The sequence below is a fragment of the Podarcis vaucheri genome (genome assembly GCF_965113315.1).
Source record: "Podarcis vaucheri genome assembly, chromosome: 7".
In the NCBI taxonomy this organism is placed as follows: domain Eukaryota; kingdom Metazoa; phylum Chordata; class Lepidosauria; order Squamata; family Lacertidae; genus Podarcis; species Podarcis vaucheri.
Window position 1 is genome coordinate 6,358,365 of NC_138765.1, and position 20,761 is coordinate 6,379,125.

The 20,761-nt window shown below is 50.9% G+C and overlaps 1 protein-coding gene across 3 annotated transcripts in view; it reads left to right on the forward strand.

The window, feature by feature from the left end:
• The first annotated feature begins 1,863 nt into the window (after positions 1 to 1,863).
• WDR87 (WD repeat domain 87) overlaps positions 1,864 to 20,761 on the forward strand; it is a 28,630-nt gene continuing 9,732 nt past the window's right edge. The window contains exons 1-5 of one of the 3 annotated variants that reach the window (XM_082230926.1): positions 1,864 to 2,486; positions 5,210 to 5,371; positions 6,521 to 6,688; positions 8,572 to 10,475; positions 13,769 to 14,579. In XM_082230926.1, the coding sequence (XP_082087052.1) occupies positions 2,382 to 2,486; positions 5,210 to 5,371; positions 6,521 to 6,688; positions 8,572 to 10,475; positions 13,769 to 14,579 (3,150 nt within the window). In that variant the 5' untranslated portion in view covers positions 1,864 to 2,381. The other 2 variants (XM_082230928.1, XM_082230927.1) reach the window with 2 other exon arrangements.

The following is a 20,761-nucleotide window of genomic DNA, read 5'->3' on the forward strand; positions in this document are numbered from 1 at the left end:
GCAGCGATCGTACAGGATGCCGCTTGCACGAGGCGGCCGTAGGGGCAGCCACTCACATGCAGCGGCCGTACGGGCTGCCACTTGCACTGCGACCATACAGGCTGCCGTGTGAGCGGCATCCTGTACGGACTGCGCATGTGTGGCAGCCTGTACGGTCGCCGTGCAAGAGGCAGCGCATACGGATGCCCGTATGGACGGCGCATGAGAGCGGTGCCCATACGGACTGTGTGTGCCCTCGGCCGCTCTACAGCTGGGCGAGGCCAGGACCATCTTGTCACACACACACCAAAGTTGCACCCGGGGCAACCCGCCCCCTCCACCCCCCACTTCATACGCCTCTGGCCTCACTGCCCCTTAGGCCTGGAACCCCCTCGCAGCACATCTGCTGCAGCTGTAGAGACCAGCACAGAAGAGACATGTTTTGGTGCAGCTGGAGCAGGTGAAGGTGTCTGGCTTTGCTGCTACAGGCAGGTCTTCTCTCTGCACTCCTCCCAGCGGTCATTCTTCCTCCGGTCACTGCTGTGGATGCGAGGCCTGACTGTCTGTCTCCAGGCACTATGATCACCTGCAAGGGATTCCCACGTTTCAGACATGTGGTTTACATATTTGTATGTGTTGGCTTGGTACATTTATGAAGATCTATTTTATATACCATATAAGACCTTAACATTCTTATAACACTGCCTTGCTGATGTGCTTGTCCAGCTCAGTATCAATGGAGGAGCTGCTGGTTATGGTGGAACCCAGGTAGATAAAATCGTCTGCAAGCATGTGATCAGCAATGGGGTGCTGGTGGTGTCTGGACCCAGGATGTTGGTCCTCATCAGTAAGGCCAAACTCCTTGCAGACTTGGGCAAAATGGTTGAGGCATCTGTGTAGAGCTTTCTCAGAGTGCATTCTCAAGGCTGCATCATCTGCATCATCCCTAGATCTTCTGAGAACATATTCCACAGTTTTGTCTGCCCTGTATTTTTTCAACATTCATTTCCAGTGTGTTACGGGAATTACGGGAGGGGGGGCACATCTTTAAAGTTGTTAAATGTTACACATATTATGCCTGAATGTATCCTTTCGACTTGACAGCTCATAAAAATTCCTTCCAGTAGCTCCTTAGAGACCAACTAAGTTATTGGTATGAGCTTTCGTGTGCATGCACACTTCTTCTTCAGATACGTCTTCAGTTTCCTGTGGATTGATGTTTGCTCTGATTCAGCAGTAAAGAACAGGTTTCCCAAGGGAATGCGGCAGGAAATCCACTCCTACTCCTGCTTTCTAGGCATGAGATAAGCAAAGTGTGGATGAGCTCAAAAGCTCCAAGTGCTGCAACTTTTCTTCCTAGGAGAGCTGCTCCATCCCGTTGGTTGTTTTCATAGAATCATAGAATCCTAGAGTTGGAAGAAACCACAAGGGCCATCGAGTCCAACCCCCTGCCAAGCAGGAAACACCATCAGAGCACTCCTGACATATGGTTGTCAAGCCTCTGCTTAAAGACCTCCAAAGTAGGAGACTCCACCACACTCCTTGGCAGCAAATTCCACTGTCAAACAGCTCTTACTGTCAGGAAGTTCTTCCGAATTTTTAGGTGGAATCTTCTTTCTTGTAGTTTGGATCCATTGCTCCGTGTCCGCTTCTCTGGAGCAGCAGAAAACAACCTTTCTCCCTCCTCTATGTGACATCCTTTTATATATTTGAACATGGCTATCATATCACCCCTTAACCTCCTCTTCTCCAGGCTAAACATGCCCAGCTCCCTTAGCCATTCCTCATAAGGCATCGTTTCCAGGCCTTTGACCATTTTGGTTGCCCTCCTCTGGACACGCTCCAGTTTGTCAGTGTCCTTCTTGAATTGTGGTGCCCTGTTTTGGTTGCCCTGTTCCAACTCTGCAATATCCTTTCTGAGGCAAGGTGGTCAGAGCTGTACACAGCCTTCCAGGCACAGTTGCTGTATGAAACCCTCAGAGGACAAGGCAATGTTGGACTCCCTGCTCTCCAAGACTGAAGTTTGCACAACGCAGACTTGACCCTTCAGGTCAGCTTCTGGGGATGGCAAGGATTATGCTGGGTTTTAATACTGAAGAGGCACAGAGGGCAACAGCTTAATGAGACGAATAGGGATTAATAATCAACTCCCGACGTTGGTTACATAACGATGCATTAATAATGTAAACCTCTTACATCATTAATACCTGATTATATGCTACCTCCCTATAGACACTCGGCCCTGTTCATAGAGAAAGGCTGGAGCCAGGGGAAATGGGGAGTATAAATAAATATAAGGGGTAGGTGGGGCTTGTCCACCTGGGAAGGGAGCCCATGTAGGAGAAGACAAAATAAAACAAAATCTTCCAGATCTAGGGCTGCCTTCAGATGTCTTCTAAAGGATGCAAAGTTCCATATCTCCTTGGCTCAGCCGTTGCATAACTCCAGACCCTCCAATGAAAATAGGGACATCCAAACCACAGAGCCTAGGACTTGCCGATCAGAAGGTCGGCGGTTCGAATCCCCGCGACGAGGTGAACTCCCGTTGCTCGGTCCCAGCTCCTCCTAGCAGTTCGAAAGCACGTCAAAGTGCAAGTAGATAAATAGGTACCGCTCTGGCGGGAAGGTAAACGGTGTTTCTGTGTGCTGCTCTGGTTTGCCAGAAGCAGCTTAGTCATGCTGGCCACATGACCCGGAAGCTGTACGTCGGCTCCCTCAGCCAGGAAAGCGAGATGAGCGCCGCAACCCCAGAGTCAGTCACAACTGGACCTAATGGTCAGGGGTCCCTTTACCTTTGTTGTTGTTTAGTGTTTAGTCGTGTCTGACTCTTCGTGACCCTATGGACAAGAGCACGACAGGCACTCCTGTCTTCCACTGCCTCCCGCAGTTTGGTTAAACTCATGCTGGTAGCTTCAAGAACACTGTCCAACCATCTCGTCCTCTGTCGTCCCCTTCTCCTTGGGCCCTCCATGTTTCCCAACATCAGAGTCTTTTCCAGGGAGTCTTCTCTTCTCACGAGGTGGCCAAAATATTGGAGCCTCAGCTTCAGGATCTGTCCTCACCTTTACCTAAGGAAAAGCGGGACATTCCAGGATCAAATCAGAAACCAGGAAAGGTTCTGTAAATCCAGGACTGTCCCTGGAAAATAGGGACACTTGGATGATCTGCCATAGGCCTGATCAACAAGGCTCTTCTTAGATTCTTATGTCTCTTGCCCACTGGTCAGAATGCCATGATGTCACACTCCTGTCTTCCCCTTGGGATTCCAAGGATCTAAACAGGTAATCCCTTTTCCTGCGTTGTGGGTTGGTCGCCATCCTCATCTTAAGCGGCTCTGGTCAAGAATGGTGGCTTATCTGGGCCACGCATCTTCTGAGCTTCCTTGTGGCACTGTGCCCCCACCCTGCCCCTAGGGCCTGCCTAGCGCTACTAGTCATTGCCTGTGGCCGCCTGTGGCAAAGGTGGCTGGCCCCAGCTGCACCCACAGTGTTGTGGGGCCTGGAAAATGAAGCCACGCGAGTTTGGTTGGCTAGGCTGGTTCCAAGCCAGGAACCACGGGAGAAAGGCAGAGGTGGAAAGGAAACATGGCTCTGTCCCATGGAAGTCCAAGGAGGAAGCATTGATACTAATAGGCCTTGCAGCCCCACAAACATATGGAAATTAGAACAGCCTCCTGGATTAGGGCAACAGCCCATCTGGTCCAGCCTCCCGTGGGACCATCAGCCTTCTCTGGATGAACTTTAAGTGGTCAACTGCTCACTGGCAGGGAATGCAGATCCTGAGTTGAACCCCTGGTGTGTGTGCTTCATTTTTTAGGTTTTAGGGGTATCAGGACTGCCAAAGAACTCTCCATCCCTGAAGTTTTTGGAGAGCTGCCTGCCAGTCAGAGAATACCTTTCTAGATGACAGACTGGCCTGACTTGAGCAAGGGCTTACATATCCTATAACAGGGGTAGGCAAACTAAGGTTCGGGGGCCAGATGTGGCCCAATCTCTTTCTCAATCCAGCCAGCGGATGGTCCGGGAATCAGCGTGTTTTTACATGAGTAGAATGTGTCCTTTTATTTAAAAAGCATCTCTGGGTTATTTGTGGGGCCTGCCTGGCGTTTTTACATGAGTAGAATGTGTGCTTTTATTTAAAATGCATCTCTGGGTTATTTGTGGGGCATAGGAATTCGTTCATTTCCCCCCCTCCAAAATATAGTCCGGCCCACCACATGGTCTGAGGGACGGTGGACCGGCCCACGGCTGAAAAAGGTTGCTGACCCCTATCCTATAACTTCTTTGACAGCAGTTCTTTGTGGCTAGTCAGGGTTAAGCTGCTACGACGTCATTTTGATTTTATTTATTTAATTAAGCTATTTCTATACCGCTTAACTGCCAAAGTTTCTAAGCGGTAAATATATAGATTAATTTTTAAGAAGAACATAGAGTATGATGGATAAGCGCCATTAAAATTAATCAGAAAAACAGAAAGTTGATTCAGCACTATATATTCGGTGCATTTAAAATGCATCTCAATTATCATCATCATCATCATTCATTAAATTTATATACTGACTTTCATTGGAGGATCACAGGGCGGTTTACAGTATAGAAACCACAAAAATATAACATGAGGCAAACTAAGCAATACCCCTCCAGTTTAAAAGGCCATAGATTGTTTAACAGCCTTGTGCCTACAGGTGAGTCTCCCAGGGAAGAGCACCCCACAAATCTCACAAGAGCATCCCCCTACAGAAAAGCCCCATTCTCATGTTGCCATCCTTGGAACCTCCCCTTTATGTTGCTTTCATCACTTTTAAAATGTGGTGGTCTCTCCAGTGTGGTGATCTCTCTCTCCAGAGAGCCAGTGTGGTGTAGTGGTTAAGAGTGGGGGACTCGTAATCTGGGGAACCGTGTTCGCTTCCCCGCTCCTCCACATGCAGCTGCTGGGTGACCTTGGGCCAGTCACACTTCTCTGAAGTCTCTCAGCCCCACTCACCTCAGAGAGTGTTTGTTGTGGGGGAGGAAGGGAAAGGAGAATGTTAGCCGCTTTGAGATCCTTCGGGTAGTGATAAAGCGGGATATCAAATCCAAACTCTTCTTCTTCTTCTCCTACATCATCCCTGATGCCTTAGGAGTCTGAATGGCTGAGCAGCAGGCTGAGCAGCCTTTCCAAGGCTAATGGGGGCTGGACTTTGTGGTGCTGCCCCCACCAAGAAACCCTAAACCATTCCCTTCCTCTCCAGATCAACGGTTGCCCAGGACTGTGGGGATTGATTCCTCCCTATTTCCAGGGATATTTTCTGCAGCAGCTGAGCTCCCGCAGCACCACCATGGTGAAAGAACCGGTCCGCATCGTACCCTTGTGGAGGGAACTCCAAGGCCAACTTTACCACAAGCTTCAGATGGTAATGCAGAACCACTGTCCTCAGATGAGAACAGGATTTTCTCCCAGTGATTTGGGGGCTGGAAGGGAGGGTGTGTGCATGCATGAAAGACAGACACAGAGATGGCCCCAGAAAGTTACTGGCTCAGTCCTTGCTGTCCTTCTGTGTCAACTGGCTCAAGCCTTGCTGTGTCAATTCTGTGTCCAGGGCAGCTGTTTATCAGCTCCACCTGGTACGCAGGCTGAGACCCTACCTGCCCGCGGACTGTCTCGCCAGAGTGGTGCATGCTCTGGTTATCACCCGCTTGGACTACTGCAATGCGCTCTATGTGGGTGACCCGGAAACTACAATTAATCCAGAATGCAGCAGCTAGACTGGTGACTGGGAGCGGCCGCCAAGACCACATAACACTGGTCTTGAAAGACCTACATCGGCTCCCAGTACGTTTCCGAGCACAATTCAAAGTGTTGCTGCTGACCTTGAAAGCCCTGAACAGCCTTGAAAGCCCTGAACAGTATACCTGAAGGAGTGTCTCCACCTCCATCATTCTGCCCATACACTGAGGTCCAGCGCCGAGGGCCTTCTGGCGGTTTCCTCGCTGTGAGAAGCCAAGTTACAGGGAACCAGGCAGAGGGCCTTCTCGGTAGTGGCACCTGCCCTGTGGAACGCCCTCCCACCAGATGTCAAAGAGAAAAATAACTACCAAACTTTTAGAAGACATCTGAAGGCAGCCCTGTTTAGGGAAGCTTTTAATGTTTAATAGGTTATTGTATTTTAGTGTTTTGTTGGAAGCTGCCCAGAGTGGCTGGGGAAACCCAGCCAGATGGGCGGGGTATAAATATATTATTATTATTATTATTATTATTATTATTATTATTATTATTATGCCAGCTGAAGGCTGTTTTATTCCAGCCGTCCTTTGGGAACCGACTACTTTTTAATAAAAAGGCCTTTATCTTAATAATACTGTGATAAGAAAACAGCAGCAGCAGCCAGTTCCTTCCTTCTGGCCTTCGATCAACTTTCACTGAGCAGCAGCTTTGGCTGTGCCTGCCACCCCAACGCCGAGGTGGCATGAATGGGGACCGTGTGCTGTGAGTGGCGCAGGCGCATTCCGGTTCTGCTCTCCTCCTGTCTCCAACCCCACTGTCTCTTCCCTCCTCTGGGCAGGGCGCGCAGGAGGTGACAGAAGGATCCAACATCATGCTGAGCGACAGGCCCACCATCATATTCCGGAAGAGCAGCGCCCCCAACTTCATGCCGGTCATCTGCCACTATTTGGGTGAGGCAGGACACTACTTTGCATCCTTCAGCCGGAAGTCCTCCAAGAAGGGCAAGGTGAGCTGGGCCCTGATTGGCCAGGGAGATGGGGAGAGAAATGGCTGAGGGGTGTGGCTGCCCTCAGCCTCCAACCCCCAAACATGGTCAGGATTTTATGCATTATCTTCAAGGAACCCCCACCCTCAAATCCAGCAGCTCCAAAGAATGCAGAAGCTTCGTGTTGTTTAGTCGTTTAGTCATGTCCGACTCTTCGTGACCCCCTGGACCAGAGCACGCCAGGCACTCCTGTCTTCCACTGCCTCCCGCAGTTTGGTCAGACTCATGCTGGTATCTTCGAGAGCACTGTCCCACCATCTTGTCCTCTGTCGTCCTCTTCTCCTTGTGCCCTCCATCTTTCCCAACATCAGGGTCTTTTCCAGGGAGTCTTCTCTTCTCATGAGGTGGCCAAAGTCTTGGAGCCTCAGCTTCAGGATCTGTCCTTCCAGCCTACCAGTGAGCACTCAGGGCTGATTTCCTTCAGAATGGAGAGGTTTGATCTTCTTGCAGTCCATGGGACTCTCAAGAGTCTCCTCCAGCCCCAGAATTCAAAAGCATCCATTCTTCGGCGATCAGCCTTCTTTATGGTCCAGCTCTCACTTCCATACATCACTACTGGGAAAACCATAGCTTTTACTAAATGGACCTTTGTTGGCAAGGTGATGTCTCTGCTTTTTAAGATGCTGTCTAGGTTTGTCATTGCTTTTATCCAAAGAAGCAGGCGTCTTTTAATTTTGTGACTGCTGTCACCATCTGCCGTGATCATGAAGCCCAAGAAAGTAAAATCTCTCACTGCCTCCATTTCTTCCCCTTCTATTTGTCAGGAGGTGATGGGACCAGTGTCCATGATCTTTGTTTTTTTGATGTTGAGCTTCAGACCATATTTTGCCCTCTCCTCTTTCACCCTCATTAAAAGGTTATTTTAATTCCTCCTCACTTTCTGCCATCAATGTTGTGTCATCTGCATATCTGAGGTTGTTGATATTTCTTCCAGCAATCTTAATTCTGGCTAGGGATTCATCCAACCCAGCCTTTCGCATGATGAATTCTGCATATAAGTTAAATAAGCAGGGAGACAATATACAGCCTCTCCCTTAAATCATAGAATCGCAGAGTTGGAAGGAACCTCAAGGGTAATCTAGTTCAACCCCCTGCGCTGTGCAGGAATCTCAACTAAAGAACCCTGACAGGTGGCCAGCCAACCTCTGCTTAAATACCTCTCTGAAGCAGAGTCCACCACCTTCTGAGGAAGTCCATTCCATAAGGGGAGTCCTATAGGATCAGACCAAAGCTCTCCTTAGTCCTGTTTCCCATTTGTGTACAGCAGTCCCCTTCCCTGCTGTTGTTTCCCAGCAACTGGTGTTCAGAGGCAGGCCACCCCTAATCCCAGAGGGAACCTAGATGGCCGCCATGACTTCTCCATGTCTTTCCTCCCCTGCCGTGCAGGAGACAAGAAACAGGCTTAGGAAATGATATTTTCTTACCACCATGCTTGATCTAGATCCCAGTCTCCTCTTCCACAGCTGGGGCAACGTCCCAGGCCCCTTGAGCTCCCACCGCCCTTGCTTCAAGTCAGAGAGCCCACCTTCCCATCCTCTAAAGAGCACAGGAGTCCTGATTCCCAGGCCTCCCCCCTGACTGGCATCGCAACTCCTGAAAGGGGGTTATTTCCCTATGGCCCAGAGAGGGCAGCAGCAGAAACACCAGGCAGCTGGAGAGAACCTTGAATACCACGTCCCTTGTCTAGCACCACAGCTTTGTATTGGATTGTATGATCTATAATAAGCCAATCTGGAGATTGTTTGGGGTGTCTATGTCTTTAAATAGGTGACCCAAGATACTAACCCTACCCGCAGGGCACGGGACAGAGTCCATTGCCTCTGACTCTCAGACTTCTCCTTCAGGTACGGGTCTGGGTGTACAACCCAGAGGACGAGACCCCCATAACAGAGAGAGAGTATGCCATAGAGGAAGACCCAAAGGTCCTATACATCTCCTATGTTTCCCACCTGCACCTCTTTGTGGCCTACTGCGATGACATCCACCTGCGGCTTTTTGGTGACCACACTCAGGAATGCAAGATGCTCTCCGAGGTGAAATCGCCCTATTCGGTCACCAGCATGTGCTACAACCCTGAGACAAGTGAAGTGGTGACAGGTGCCATTGGCATTGTGGCCTTTTGGGGCTTTACCCCAGGGAAGGTTCCCTACTTCGCTGTCACGCGGGAGGTGCAGATCTCAAGTGGCGAATTTGTGCACTACCTCAGCTTGGAGCAGGAGCGGAAAGTGCTGGTGGCCTTGTGCGAGAACATCATCCGTGTGTACGACTACAATACCAAGACCCAGACCCGGGCCTTTCAGGTGAACCAAGGTGTGTCGCTCACTTGCTGCTCCTCCTATTGGCCTCAGAGCTTCCTCTTCACTGGGGACCTCGCTGGGGACATCAAGGTGTGGAACTTTGACAAAGGGACCCAGACCACCCAGTTCAAGGCCCACCAGAGTGCCATCACCACCATCACCACCCGGCACTCGTTCCACACCATCATGACCACATCGCTGGACGGGTTGCTAAAGGAATGGAACCTGACCACCTGTGAGCTCCTCCGGCGCCTGGACATCGGGGAGCAGCTCTTCCAGATGCAGTTCCTCAACGAGCAGACCTTTTTCCTCTGCACCCTCTACACCTTCTCCATCCGCACCGTCCACAACTTCTGCCAGCTCTTCAGCAGAACCAACTCCATCCTCACAAAGCTGCTGCGGGTGCAGTGTGGACCCAACAAGGCTCGCATCCTGGCAGCCACGGAAGATGGGGTCATCCGATTCCTATCCCCTGTCACGGGGGAAATGCTGTTTGTCACCTGGCCCTTCCAGGTACTGGAAAAGGCCCTGGACTACGTTTATGACCCGGACAGAGAGGAGCTGCTGGTGACGATGGGCACCAACGACATCTACGTGCTAGACACCACCAAGAACCCCTGCCTGGTCAAGCACATCTTGCGTGTCACTGAGGGCCTAGATGACAGGGTGCTGTGCCTGGCCTACAGCCGCCTGGACCTGGAAGGCCGCACCTGCAGCTTCATCTTCAGTGGGTACAAGAGCGGAAAGATACGCACCATCACCCAGAACTTGTATCGGATGGGGAACCGCAAATTGCATGACGGCAAGGTGGTGGCCCTCAGCAGCATCTCAGCCTCAGGGAACCTGTCCTACCACTCGCGGGAGTCTTCCTACCTGTGCTCCTACGGCCAGGACCAGTACATCATCCTCTCTGATGTTCTCTTGAAGAAGGACAACTTCCTTGAGGTGTTACCTTTGGTGGTCATCCCAAGCTTCAACTGCCGCATCAACAACCTCCTGCTCATCCCCGGCTACATCTGTGCCCTGACAGAGCACAACCGGGTCCGGCTGTGGCGCCAGGCGTCCCTGGTCCCTGGCCAGAAGAACCGCTTCTGGAAGGAGACTGGCGCCCTGCACTCTACCTCCATCACTTCCTTTGACTACTGCCACACCCTCAGCATGCTGGTGACCAGTGGCTCTGATGGCACCGTGCGCGTCTGGGACATCCTGGGGCAGATGCTGGTGGAGTTTGACACGAGCCTCAAATTCAGCCGAGTCTGCTTTGCCAACCAGCGGGGAGACCTGGTTGTGGGCTGCAACATAAATATCTACTTCATCCCATGTGTCTTGTACTTGCCCAGAGACCACCTCTACATGCTGATGTCCCGGTGTGTGAAGGACGACATGATTGAGCGCCCCTTGGCCTTTCTGCCTCACTTCCTCCTCACCTTCGACATAGTCTTTGTGCCTAAGTAAGTATGGGGAGAGGGACGTGGGTGGCGCTGTGGGTTAAACCACAGAGCCTAGGACTTGCTGATCAGAAGGTCGGCGGTTTGAATCCCGTTGCTCTGTCCCTACTCCTGCCAACCTAGCAGTTCAAAAGCATGTCAAAGTGCAAGTAGATCAATAGGTACCGCTCCGGCGGGAAGGTACCCGTATTTTTCGCTCTATAACACGCACCCGACCATAACACGCACGTAGTTTTTAGAGGAGGAAAACAAGAAAAAAAAATATTCTAAATGAAACAGTGGGTGTATGATTTTTGTGGTTCATGCTGTGGCCACAGACATGTGATCTGACAGTGAGTTTGGAGTAGCCCAATGCAAAAATCCTGAGGATCCATGTGGATCCATGCTTTGTAACCACGTTTTAAGTGGGGAGGGAAGGAAAAGCACTCAAGGGACAAGGAGCACGCGTGGGGTGGGTGGAGAAGGATGCTGCTAATAATGAAGAAGAGTGGTATAAGGGGAGAAGGAGCACACGTGGGGTGGGTGGAGAAGGATGCTGCTAATAATGAAGAAGAGGGGTATAAGGGGAGAAGGCTCCTCTCCTATCCCGCTTTGCTCCTTTAAAGCAAGCAGGCTCTGCTTTTCTCTCTCCTCCCCACTCATCCCCAGCTTAGCGAGCTGAGTGGGGAGGAGAGAGGGACAGAGAGCCTGCTTGCTTTAAAGGAACCAACCGGACAGGATCCGCTTACACTCATGTAAACGGCTCCTCTCCTCTCCCACTTTGCTCCTTTAAAGAAGCAGGCTCTCTGTCCCTCTCTCCTCCCCACTCAGCAGCTCTTCTCCCGCTTTGCTGTTTCAAAGCGAGCCACGGAGGAGGGAAGGAAGGGGAACCATGGATCCTCTGCTCACGACTGCAGCAGATCCCCCCCGCCATCCGTAGGCATTCGCTCCATAACACGCACAGACATTTCCCCTTACTTTCTAGGAGGAAAAAAGTGAGTGTTATGGTGCAAAAAATACGGTAAATGGCATTTCCGTGCGCTGCTCTGGTTCGCCAGAAGTGGCTTAGTCATGCTGGCCACATGACCTGGAAGCTGTATGCCGGCTCCCTCGGCCAATAAAGCGAGATGAGTGCCGCAACCCCAGAGTCGGTCACGACTGGACCTAATGGTCAGGGGTCCCTTTACCTTTAAGTATGGGGAGGGGAAGGGAGGCAGGCAGGCAGGGTGGGATCTGAATGTTGGAGAGGTGGGCAGAGAAGACACAGCTGCAACAGGGTGAACCCCACCCCCAGTTTCCAATTCAGGTGATACAGGAAACTTGTTTCCCACCAATGACCACTGACCTTTGAAATTCTCATGGGGTAGAAACAAAAGGGGGAACATACCTTGTCTAAATGGTTCTAGCACTCAGGGCCAGTAGCCAGTCTCCAGGTCCATGGACTGTTTATGAAGCCAAGGCTGAGGAGCAAGAATGGTTAAAAATTTGGGCCCAAGAACTGCCTTCAAGGTTAGCCAATCCTCTACATGAGGTCTGCATGTTATATGCGTGTGCACACACACACACACACACACACACACACACACACGGGCTGACCGACATATCAATATATTGTCCAAAGTTAGTTGGAAGTCAGTATTGTAATATCAGTTTCATAGTTTTTGACCTGGCAATATATTGAAAATCATGATGTGTGTTAGGGACAGGTGATATATTGTCCCAAACCAATTTCAAGTCCATATCATGATATTGGTTTCATAATTTTTGACCTGGCAATATACAATGGACCCTCGGGTAACGTAACTTTCGGGTTGCGAACGCAGCAAACCCAGAAGTGTATATTTCCGGGTTTTGCTGTGCGCGCATGCGCAAAACTGCTCTGCACGCCGCATGTGTGCACAGAAGTGCTCTATCGCACCACGTGTGTGAGCAGAAGCGGTGCCTCTAGATGTGGACTTTTTGGGGTACATATGGACCCCTGGAACGAGTTAAGTTTGTATCCGGAGGGTCCACTGTATTGTGACTCATGGGTGTGTGTGTCATGTTCAAAAATGTGGGGAAAACCGTGAAACCAGCCAATGCCTCCATCCTTTTTTCAGACATTGTGATATACAGTGCTATTTTTCTCTAGAAAAAGGGGTGTTAGAACTCACCATGAACGCCTCCCTCATTCTCTCAGAATGGCAATGGCAGCCCACCTAAGAGGTGCCGGAACTGAGTTCCAGTGAGTTCCAGTTGGGGGAAAAGCCCTGGTGATATATCAGTATATCACAATGTTTAGCTGGTTATATATCACAAAGTTGAAAACCAGATACCGCCCAGCTCTGATGCAGACCACCAGTTCATTACATTCTGCTGCCTGAGGCAAAAGACAAGAAGGCGCCCTTCCCCAAGGCACATACAGAAGCCAGTAGGACCAGCAGTGGAATCTTACTCCAATACTGGGCAAAGGACAATGAAGGCAGCAGGCTAGGGTAGGGGGCACAGGACAGGATGAAGGGCACTCACATCTCAGGCCATTCCCCCCATCTCACAGCACCTGCTGCCACATTATGGGCTGACCCTGCAGACCACACTCTGCAGACCCACCCCAACAGCGCACCTGCCACCCACTGAACCCCTTGAGAGCCTTCCTGCCTGCCATCTTTATTTTAACCAAGCGTCTCCCTACCTGCCCGCGGACTGTCTCGCCAGAGTGGTGCATGCTCTGGTTATCTCCCGCTTGGACTACTGCAATGCGCTCTACATGGGGCTACCTTTGAAGGTGACCCAGAAACTACAACTAATCCAGAATGCAGCAGCTAGACTGGTGACTGGGAGCGGCCACCAAGACCACATAACACTGGTCTTGAAAGACCTACATTGGCTCCCAGTACGTTTCCGAGCACGATTCAAAGTGTTGGTGCTGACCTTTAAAGCCCTAAATGGCCTCGGCCCAGTATACCTGAAGGAGCGTCTCCACCTCCATCGTTCTGCCCAGACACTGAGGTCCAACTCCAAGGGCCTTCTGGCGGTTCCCTCATTGCGAGAAGCAAAGCTACAGGGAACCAGGCAGAGGGCCTTCTTAGTAGTGGTGCCCGCCCTGTGGAACGCCCTCCCATCAGATGTCAAAGAGATAAACAACTACCTGACATTGAGAAGACATCTGAAGACAGCCCTGTTTAGGGAAGTTTTTAATGTGTGACATCTTAGTGTATTTTGGTCTTTGTGGAAGCCGCCCAGAGTGGCTGGGGAGTCCCCTCCCCCCCCCCCCCCGCACAGAGCTACAGTTCCCAGACGCCTTAACAAACTAGACTTTGGGTGCTTTCCCTCCCCAGGTATCGTCAAGTAGGGAGGCTGGCCAAGAAGTACGAGCGGCTGGAGCCCATCTCCAACCCCAAAGAGGTGGTGATGGAGAACAACGTGGCCACCGTCCAGCATTTCATCGGCAAGGAGGCGAGTGCCCTCCCTGGGCCAGATTTCTACGGGGCAGCGCCATACATCAAGGAGCTGCAGCCGGAGTTCTTCGTGAAGTACCAGCTCCTCCCGCAGCAGGGTGCCAAGGCAACCCCGGAGAAGAAGACGCTTCCAGCCGAGCTTCCACCAGCGCCACCACCGTCCCGTGTGCTTCCACCGCTGGTCGAGCCCATCCCCGTCCTCAGTAGAATACCTTTCCAAGCTGGGCGCACGTGGCCTATCGCCCCCGACGGCTACGTCCCCAATTCGGTTATCCGGGCCCAGCTGTTTCCAAAGGGGACACCCAAGGCCCTGCAGTGCAGCTTGGACCTGAGCAGGCAGCCCTTACCCAGGCGCAAGATGGTCAAGATCCTGCTGCCGGAGACGGACGAGCCCGAAGCAGTAGACAAAATCCGGAGGAAAAAGCCGCAGAAAAAGCCCTTCTCAGGGCTGATGCGCTCCCGGGACCTGCTGTCCGAGATCATCTCGAAGCCCTGGCTGCGGCACAAGCCCAGCGACAACAGCTTGCCCTCCGTCACAAAGGCCATCTTGGACCTCATGGACGACGTGCCCTACTCCACGTACTTGATGTGCACGGCTGCCCTCGTCCAGCTGGCCGAGTCCTACCCGCTGCCAGAAAAGGTCCAAGAAGACGCCTTCGAGCGACTCATCCAGGACACCACCCACAAGGAGGTCAGTGCAGTCCTTCGAAGGGCTTGGGGGGAGGGGTAGCACAGGGACATTGGCAAGCCGTACTTTTACTAGCTTCATTTTTTGTTGTTGTTTAGTCGTTTAGTCGTGACTCTTCATGTCCCCCTGGACCAGAGCACGTCAGGCACTCCTGTCTTCCACTGCCTCCTGCAGTTTGGTCAAACTCATGCTGGTAGCTTTGAGAACACTGTCCCACCATCTCGCCCTCTGTCGTCCCCTTCTCCTTGTGCCCTCCATCTTTCCCAACATCAGGGTCTTTTCCAGGGAGCCTTCTCTTCTCATGAGGTGGCCAAAGTCTTGGAGCCTCAGCTTCAGGATCTGTCCTTCCAGTGAGCACTCAGGGCTGATTTCCTTAAGAATGGAGAGGTTTGATCTTCTTGCAGTCCATGGGACTCTCAAGAGTCTCCTCCAGCACCATAATTCAAAAGCATCCATTCTTCGGCGATCAGCCTTCTTTATGGTCCAGCTCTCACTTCCATACATCACTACTGGGAAAACCATAGCTTTTACTATACGGACCTGTGTTGGCAAGGTGATGTGTTGGAATGTACCCCACGGGCCATCTAGTTTGACCCCCTGCAATGCGGGAATCATAGCTGCAGAACCCCCGGCAGGGGACCACCCAACCTCTGCTTACAAACCTCCAAGGAAGGAGAGTCTGCCATCTTCCGTTGTCATAGAATCATCAAATTATAGAGTTGGAAGGGACCCCACGGGTCATCTAGTCTGGCCCCGTGCAATGCAGGAATCACAGCTAAAGCTTGCAAGGGGATTTCCCAGGGATTTCTCCCCTTTCTCTGGCCAGGTCCTCTCCGTGCGGAATGGCAGCTGTGAGGGGCGGGTGGAGGGTTGCGACTGGAGACCTGGTTGGGGGCAAGAGGAAAGCAGGGGGCTGAGGGAGGAGGAAAGAGCCGCCCGGAAGTGTGAGGCGTTTTAATGGTGGAGGGGCTGAAACCAAAGAACCGAGGTCTATCAGGTTTTCTGGCTGAATCCAAAAAGAGCTAGAGCCAAAGGTTCCCTCTCTGAATTCTCCTCATGAGGAGGGGCACAGGCTGAGGGATCCCATCCCCTCCAACATTTCTCCAAGGAAAATGGGGGCAGGTTGTTCCACTTCAAGAAGCTTCTTCCGCATTTGATCTCCCGTACACACAGGCGTCCATGTGCGCATCTACCGGAGCTGCTCACAGGGTTGTTGTGAAGAAAAAAATGTGTGAGGGGGAAGGGATCTTGTATAGCCCCTTCCACAGATTAACGGAAGGAAGCAACGTTTTAGCTGTAAACTGCCTTGAGTCCCTTTCAGGGGGAAAGGCGGGGATAATAATAATAATAATAATAATAATAATAATAATAATAATAATAATAGAAGAAGAAGAAGCAGCAGCAGCAGCTCTGAGAATGACCAGGAACATATCAGAGCATAAATCCTATTGAACTCAGTGGGAACTGAGTAAAAATTCTTAGGATTTCAGTGTAAGGCTGACGTGTCTGGACCCTTTTACCTGAGAGTAAGCTTCATTGACTACAGTGTGACTTACTTCTGAGTAAGATGGTATAAGCCTCCACTTACAATAAAGGAGAAAAACAATCCACACATTTCCTCAAAAATGGCTGGCTGAGGAAGCGTCGCAATGAAAGACGCAACGAAAGTAGACTGGCGACCTTTTCCTTCAAAAGCCTAGGCAGCGCACCTTCACCATTTCCTTCCTCGGGTGCAACGATCTTATTTCCAGCAGAAACAGGACTCCGTTTTTGGCAGCTCCAACATATAGAGAGAGACTACTTTTAATTGTTCTCCAAGAAATGGAGGGGAGGGCAAAGGGCAAAGCAGGACGTCCTGGGGTCAAATGAACCACCCTGAGGTCTCTAGGTAGAGGACGGTATCAGTGGCGTAGCGTGGGGGGTGCAGGGGGGCCAGCCGCACCGGGCGCAACATCTGGGGGTTAGGGTTAGGGGGCGCAAATCCATGGGTTAGGGGGCGCAAATTACTTGCCTTGCCCCGGGTGCTGACAACCCATGCTACGCCACTGGACGGTATATATATTCAGTAAATAAATAAATAAAAACCAAAAAAAACAGGAGTGCCTTCTGCAATTCCGGGACTGTCCCGGGAAAATCGGGGCACTTGTAGGATATGGGAGCCAGTGCAGCAGGGAGCCACTGGTTTTTCCCGCCTTTTTTGTTTCCGCCGTTCTTCTTGTCCGCTTCGCCTCAGCCCCATGGTGGCCTCTGCTGCTTCCTGCCTCACCCTTCCCCAGTGGCGTAGCGTGGGGGGTGCCAGGGGTGCCGGCCGCACCGGCCGCAACATTGGGGGGGGTGCGCGCGTTTGGCCAGCCCTTCGCAAGACAAAAGTCCATAGGGAAATCTCCGGGACAGCGGGGAAGCGCAGCGCATCTTCCCCACTGTCCTCGGACCTCCTCCGAAGCCTGGCGGTGGGGCGGAGAGACCTTCTCCCCGCGCCAGCCTTCGGATGGCTGTCCTGAAGACTTGTGGTGGGAGCAGTGGCGTAGCGTGGGGGGTGCAGGGGGGGGGCCTGCCGCACCTGGCGCAACATCTGGGGGGGGCGCGGAAGAGACTCCAGTGCTAAAATCCATGGGTTAGGGGGCGCAAATTACTTGCCTTGCCCCGGGTGCTGAGAACCCACGCTACGCCACTGCCCTTCCCCAAGCGAGGCAGAGATGGGGAAGTCAGGTGTCATCGCCAGCGGCCTCACGGCTCCTCTTGCCCCTCATCGTGGCGCCTCACAGGGGCCCCTCTCAGTCCCTCTCCATGCCCCCCTGGCACTTCACGAGGCACGAGGGCAGCCATTTTGTTTTATTTATGACATTTGCAGGCTGCTCTTCCTCCCAAGGGCCCCTGCCTCTGAGGTAAAAACAAAAGGCTCCCCCCTCAGAGACTGAATGTGGTAACTGTGTTGATTCATCTTGCCTTTTTTCCTGACAGAATTAAGGCTCTTTTCCCTCAGCCTCTGCTCCCTTTCAGGTCACAGCTTTGCTGGCCAGGCTGGAAAATCATGGCTGCCTGCCACTCAGGGTTTCGGTTTTATTCTTTGGTATTGTAACACGCTGCTCCAATCACCATGAGCGGTGCGAGATTCCAGGGGTTGTTGTGTTGTTGTTGTTGAGTCGTTTAGCCGTGTCCGACTCTTCATGTCCCCCTGGACCAGAGCACACCAGGCACTCCTGTCTTCCACTGCCTCCTGCAGTTTGGTCAAACTCATGCTGGTAGCTTCGAGAACACTGTCCCACCATCTCGTCTTCTGTCGTCCCCTTCTCCTTGTGCCCTCCATCTTTCCCAACATCAGGGTCTTTTCCAGGGAGTCTTCACTTCTCCTGAGGTGGCCAAAGTATTGGAGCCTCAGCTTCAGGATCTGTCCTTCCAGTGAGCACTCAGGACTGATTTCCTTAAGAATGGAGAGGTTTGATCTTCTTGTAGTCCATGGGACTCTCAAGTGTCTCCTCCAGCACCAGAATTCAAAAGCATCAATTCTCCGGCGATCAGCCTTCTTTATGGTCCAGCTTTCACTTCCATACATCACCACGGGGAAAACCATGGCTTTAACTATACGGACCTTTGTTGGCAAGGTGATGTCTCTGCTTTTTAAGATGTTGTCTAGGTTTGCCATCGCCTTTCTCCCTTAATAATAAGAAGAACAATAAGAACAATAACAATAAGAACAACAACAATTTTTTTTTTCATTTTATAAAATACTTTTATTCCCATGGTAATGGGGATGGGTCATTGGAGCACTGAAAAATTGTAATAATGGCGAGGCAGAGACATGGCAGAATTTATTCTCTATATCCAATAGCCTTCTCTACCCCCCCAACCCCCCAAATTAAACAACAAAGCAACCCAAAGTGGAGAATAAATCAGAGGGATGCAAATATAAGCCAGGGGATGGGACTGGTCATGCTTCATTATCTGAAAACAATTTTAAAAAAATTCCTTCCAGTAGCACCTTAAAGACCAACTAAGTTAGTTCTTGGTATGAGCTTTCGTGTGCTGAAGAAGTGTGCATGCACACGAAAGCTCATACCAAGAACTAACTTAGTTGGTCTTTAAGGTGCTACTGGAAGGAATTTTTTTATTTTGACTATGGCAGACCAACACAGCTACCTATCTGTAACTGGAACAATAATAATGTTATTATTTATATGCCCCAGGGTCTGTGTTGGGACAAATGAGGCTCCACAGAGACTGTTGTGCTTTTAGGATATATGGTTTATTGACACAGGCATTCAAACTGGACTTAGAGGAAGGGGCTCACGGCAATGGCACCCCAAATGGTCCCTAGCCTTGCCCTCAGACGGACGTCATGCCGGCCAAACTCCAACCCACCGGTCTAAACCCTTGGCTTTTATTAGCTTTATTAATGGTGAACCCCAAAATTTCTGCTAATACCAGAGGCGTATTGGTGGGTCTGCTGTTGCGTTCTGAGGCCAAAGGAAAGGATTGGACCCTGATTAAAATAAGACACGAGGCTTTGACCAGCAAGGCTCTCGGAGAAAGTGCATCCCCACACCCCTCACCAGGCCATTTTATTAGCAAAAGAATCCTTTACACAGTGCTCATAACCAATCAGATTTCCTACTTACCAAAGTAAAAATAAAAAAATTCCTTCCAGTAGCACCTTAAAGACCAACTAAATTAGTTCTTGGTATGAGCTTTCGTGTGCATGCACACTTCTTCAGATATTTTGACTATGGCTTACCAAAGTAAGTGAGCCACAGGTGTGTGAATATGAGGAAGGCAGTGACTGGAAATATTTATAGCAGAGACATCATGGTTAAATAAGGCAGACTTACAAAACAGGGACCCTGGGATCCCAAGGGAAGGTAATGAACATATTCAAATGACCAAAGTCATTGTATTGGCCATGTTCATTCATGGGCCAAGGGGGTCCCAGGCCATGTTCCTCCTGGCTTAGAAATGAATAAGGTCAGACCAAAGCGGTATAAAACTGTCCCTTTTCCTTTGGACCCTGAGGACTCTCAGTTGATCCGTTCCTTTCTCCACACTTTAGCCTAGCAAGCAGCAAGACTGGCCCCATCTAAATTTTCCCAAAACTGTGCAGTGGTCCTTCAGCCACTGTAAGCAGCTACACTACCAAGTCTTTATTTTGCAAATACAGATAGGTAGCCGTGTTGGTCTGCATTAGTCAAAATAAAAAAATTCCTTCCAGTAGCACCTTAAAGACCAACTAAGTTAGTTCTTGGTATGAGCTTTCATGTGCATGCATGTATCTGAAGAAGTGTGCATGCACACGAAAGCTCATACCAAGAACTAACTTAGTTGGTCTTTAATAATAATAATAATAATAATAATAATAAATTTTTATTTATATCCCGCCCTCCCCAGCCGAAGCCGGGCTCAGGGCGGCTAACAACACTAAAAAAGTGCAACAATATAAAAACATCATAAGAATTAATTAAAATCAAAATTAATGGCAACCATAAACTAAAGTATTGTAAAGATTGCTGAAGGAGGGAGTCAGGCTGTGCCCTAACCAAAGGCCTGGTGGAACAGCTCTGTCTTGCAGGCCCTGCAGAAAGATGTCAAGTCCTGCAGGGCCCTTGTCTCTTGTGACAGAGCGTTCCACCAGGTTGGAGCCGCAGCCGAAAAAGCCCTGGCTCTAGTTGAGGCCAGCCTAACCTCTCTGTGGCCTGGGACCTTCAAGATGTTTTTATTAGAGGACCGTAAGTTCCTCTGTGGGGCATACCAGGAGAGGCGGTCCCGTAGATACGAGGGTCCTAGGCCGTATAGGGCTTTAAAGGTTAAAACCAGCACCTTAAACCTGATCCTGTACTCCACTGGGAGCCAGTGCAGCTGGTATAGCACCGGATGAATGTGATCCCGCAGCGAAGACCCCGTAAGGAGTCTCGCTGCGGCATTCTGCACCCGCTGGAGTTTCTGGGTCAGTCTCAAGGGCAGCCCCACGTAGAGCGAGTTACAATAATCCAGTCTGGAGGTGACCGTCGCGTGGATCACAGTGGCTAGGTCAGGGCGAGAGAGGTAAGGGGCCAACTGCTTAGCTTGGCGGAGATGGAAAAATGCCGCCTTTGTTATAGCTGCAATCTGCGCCTCCATAGAGAGGGAGGTATCGAAGATTACACCCAAACTCTTAACGGACGGTGCTGGCACTAATTGCACCCCCGCAAGAGATG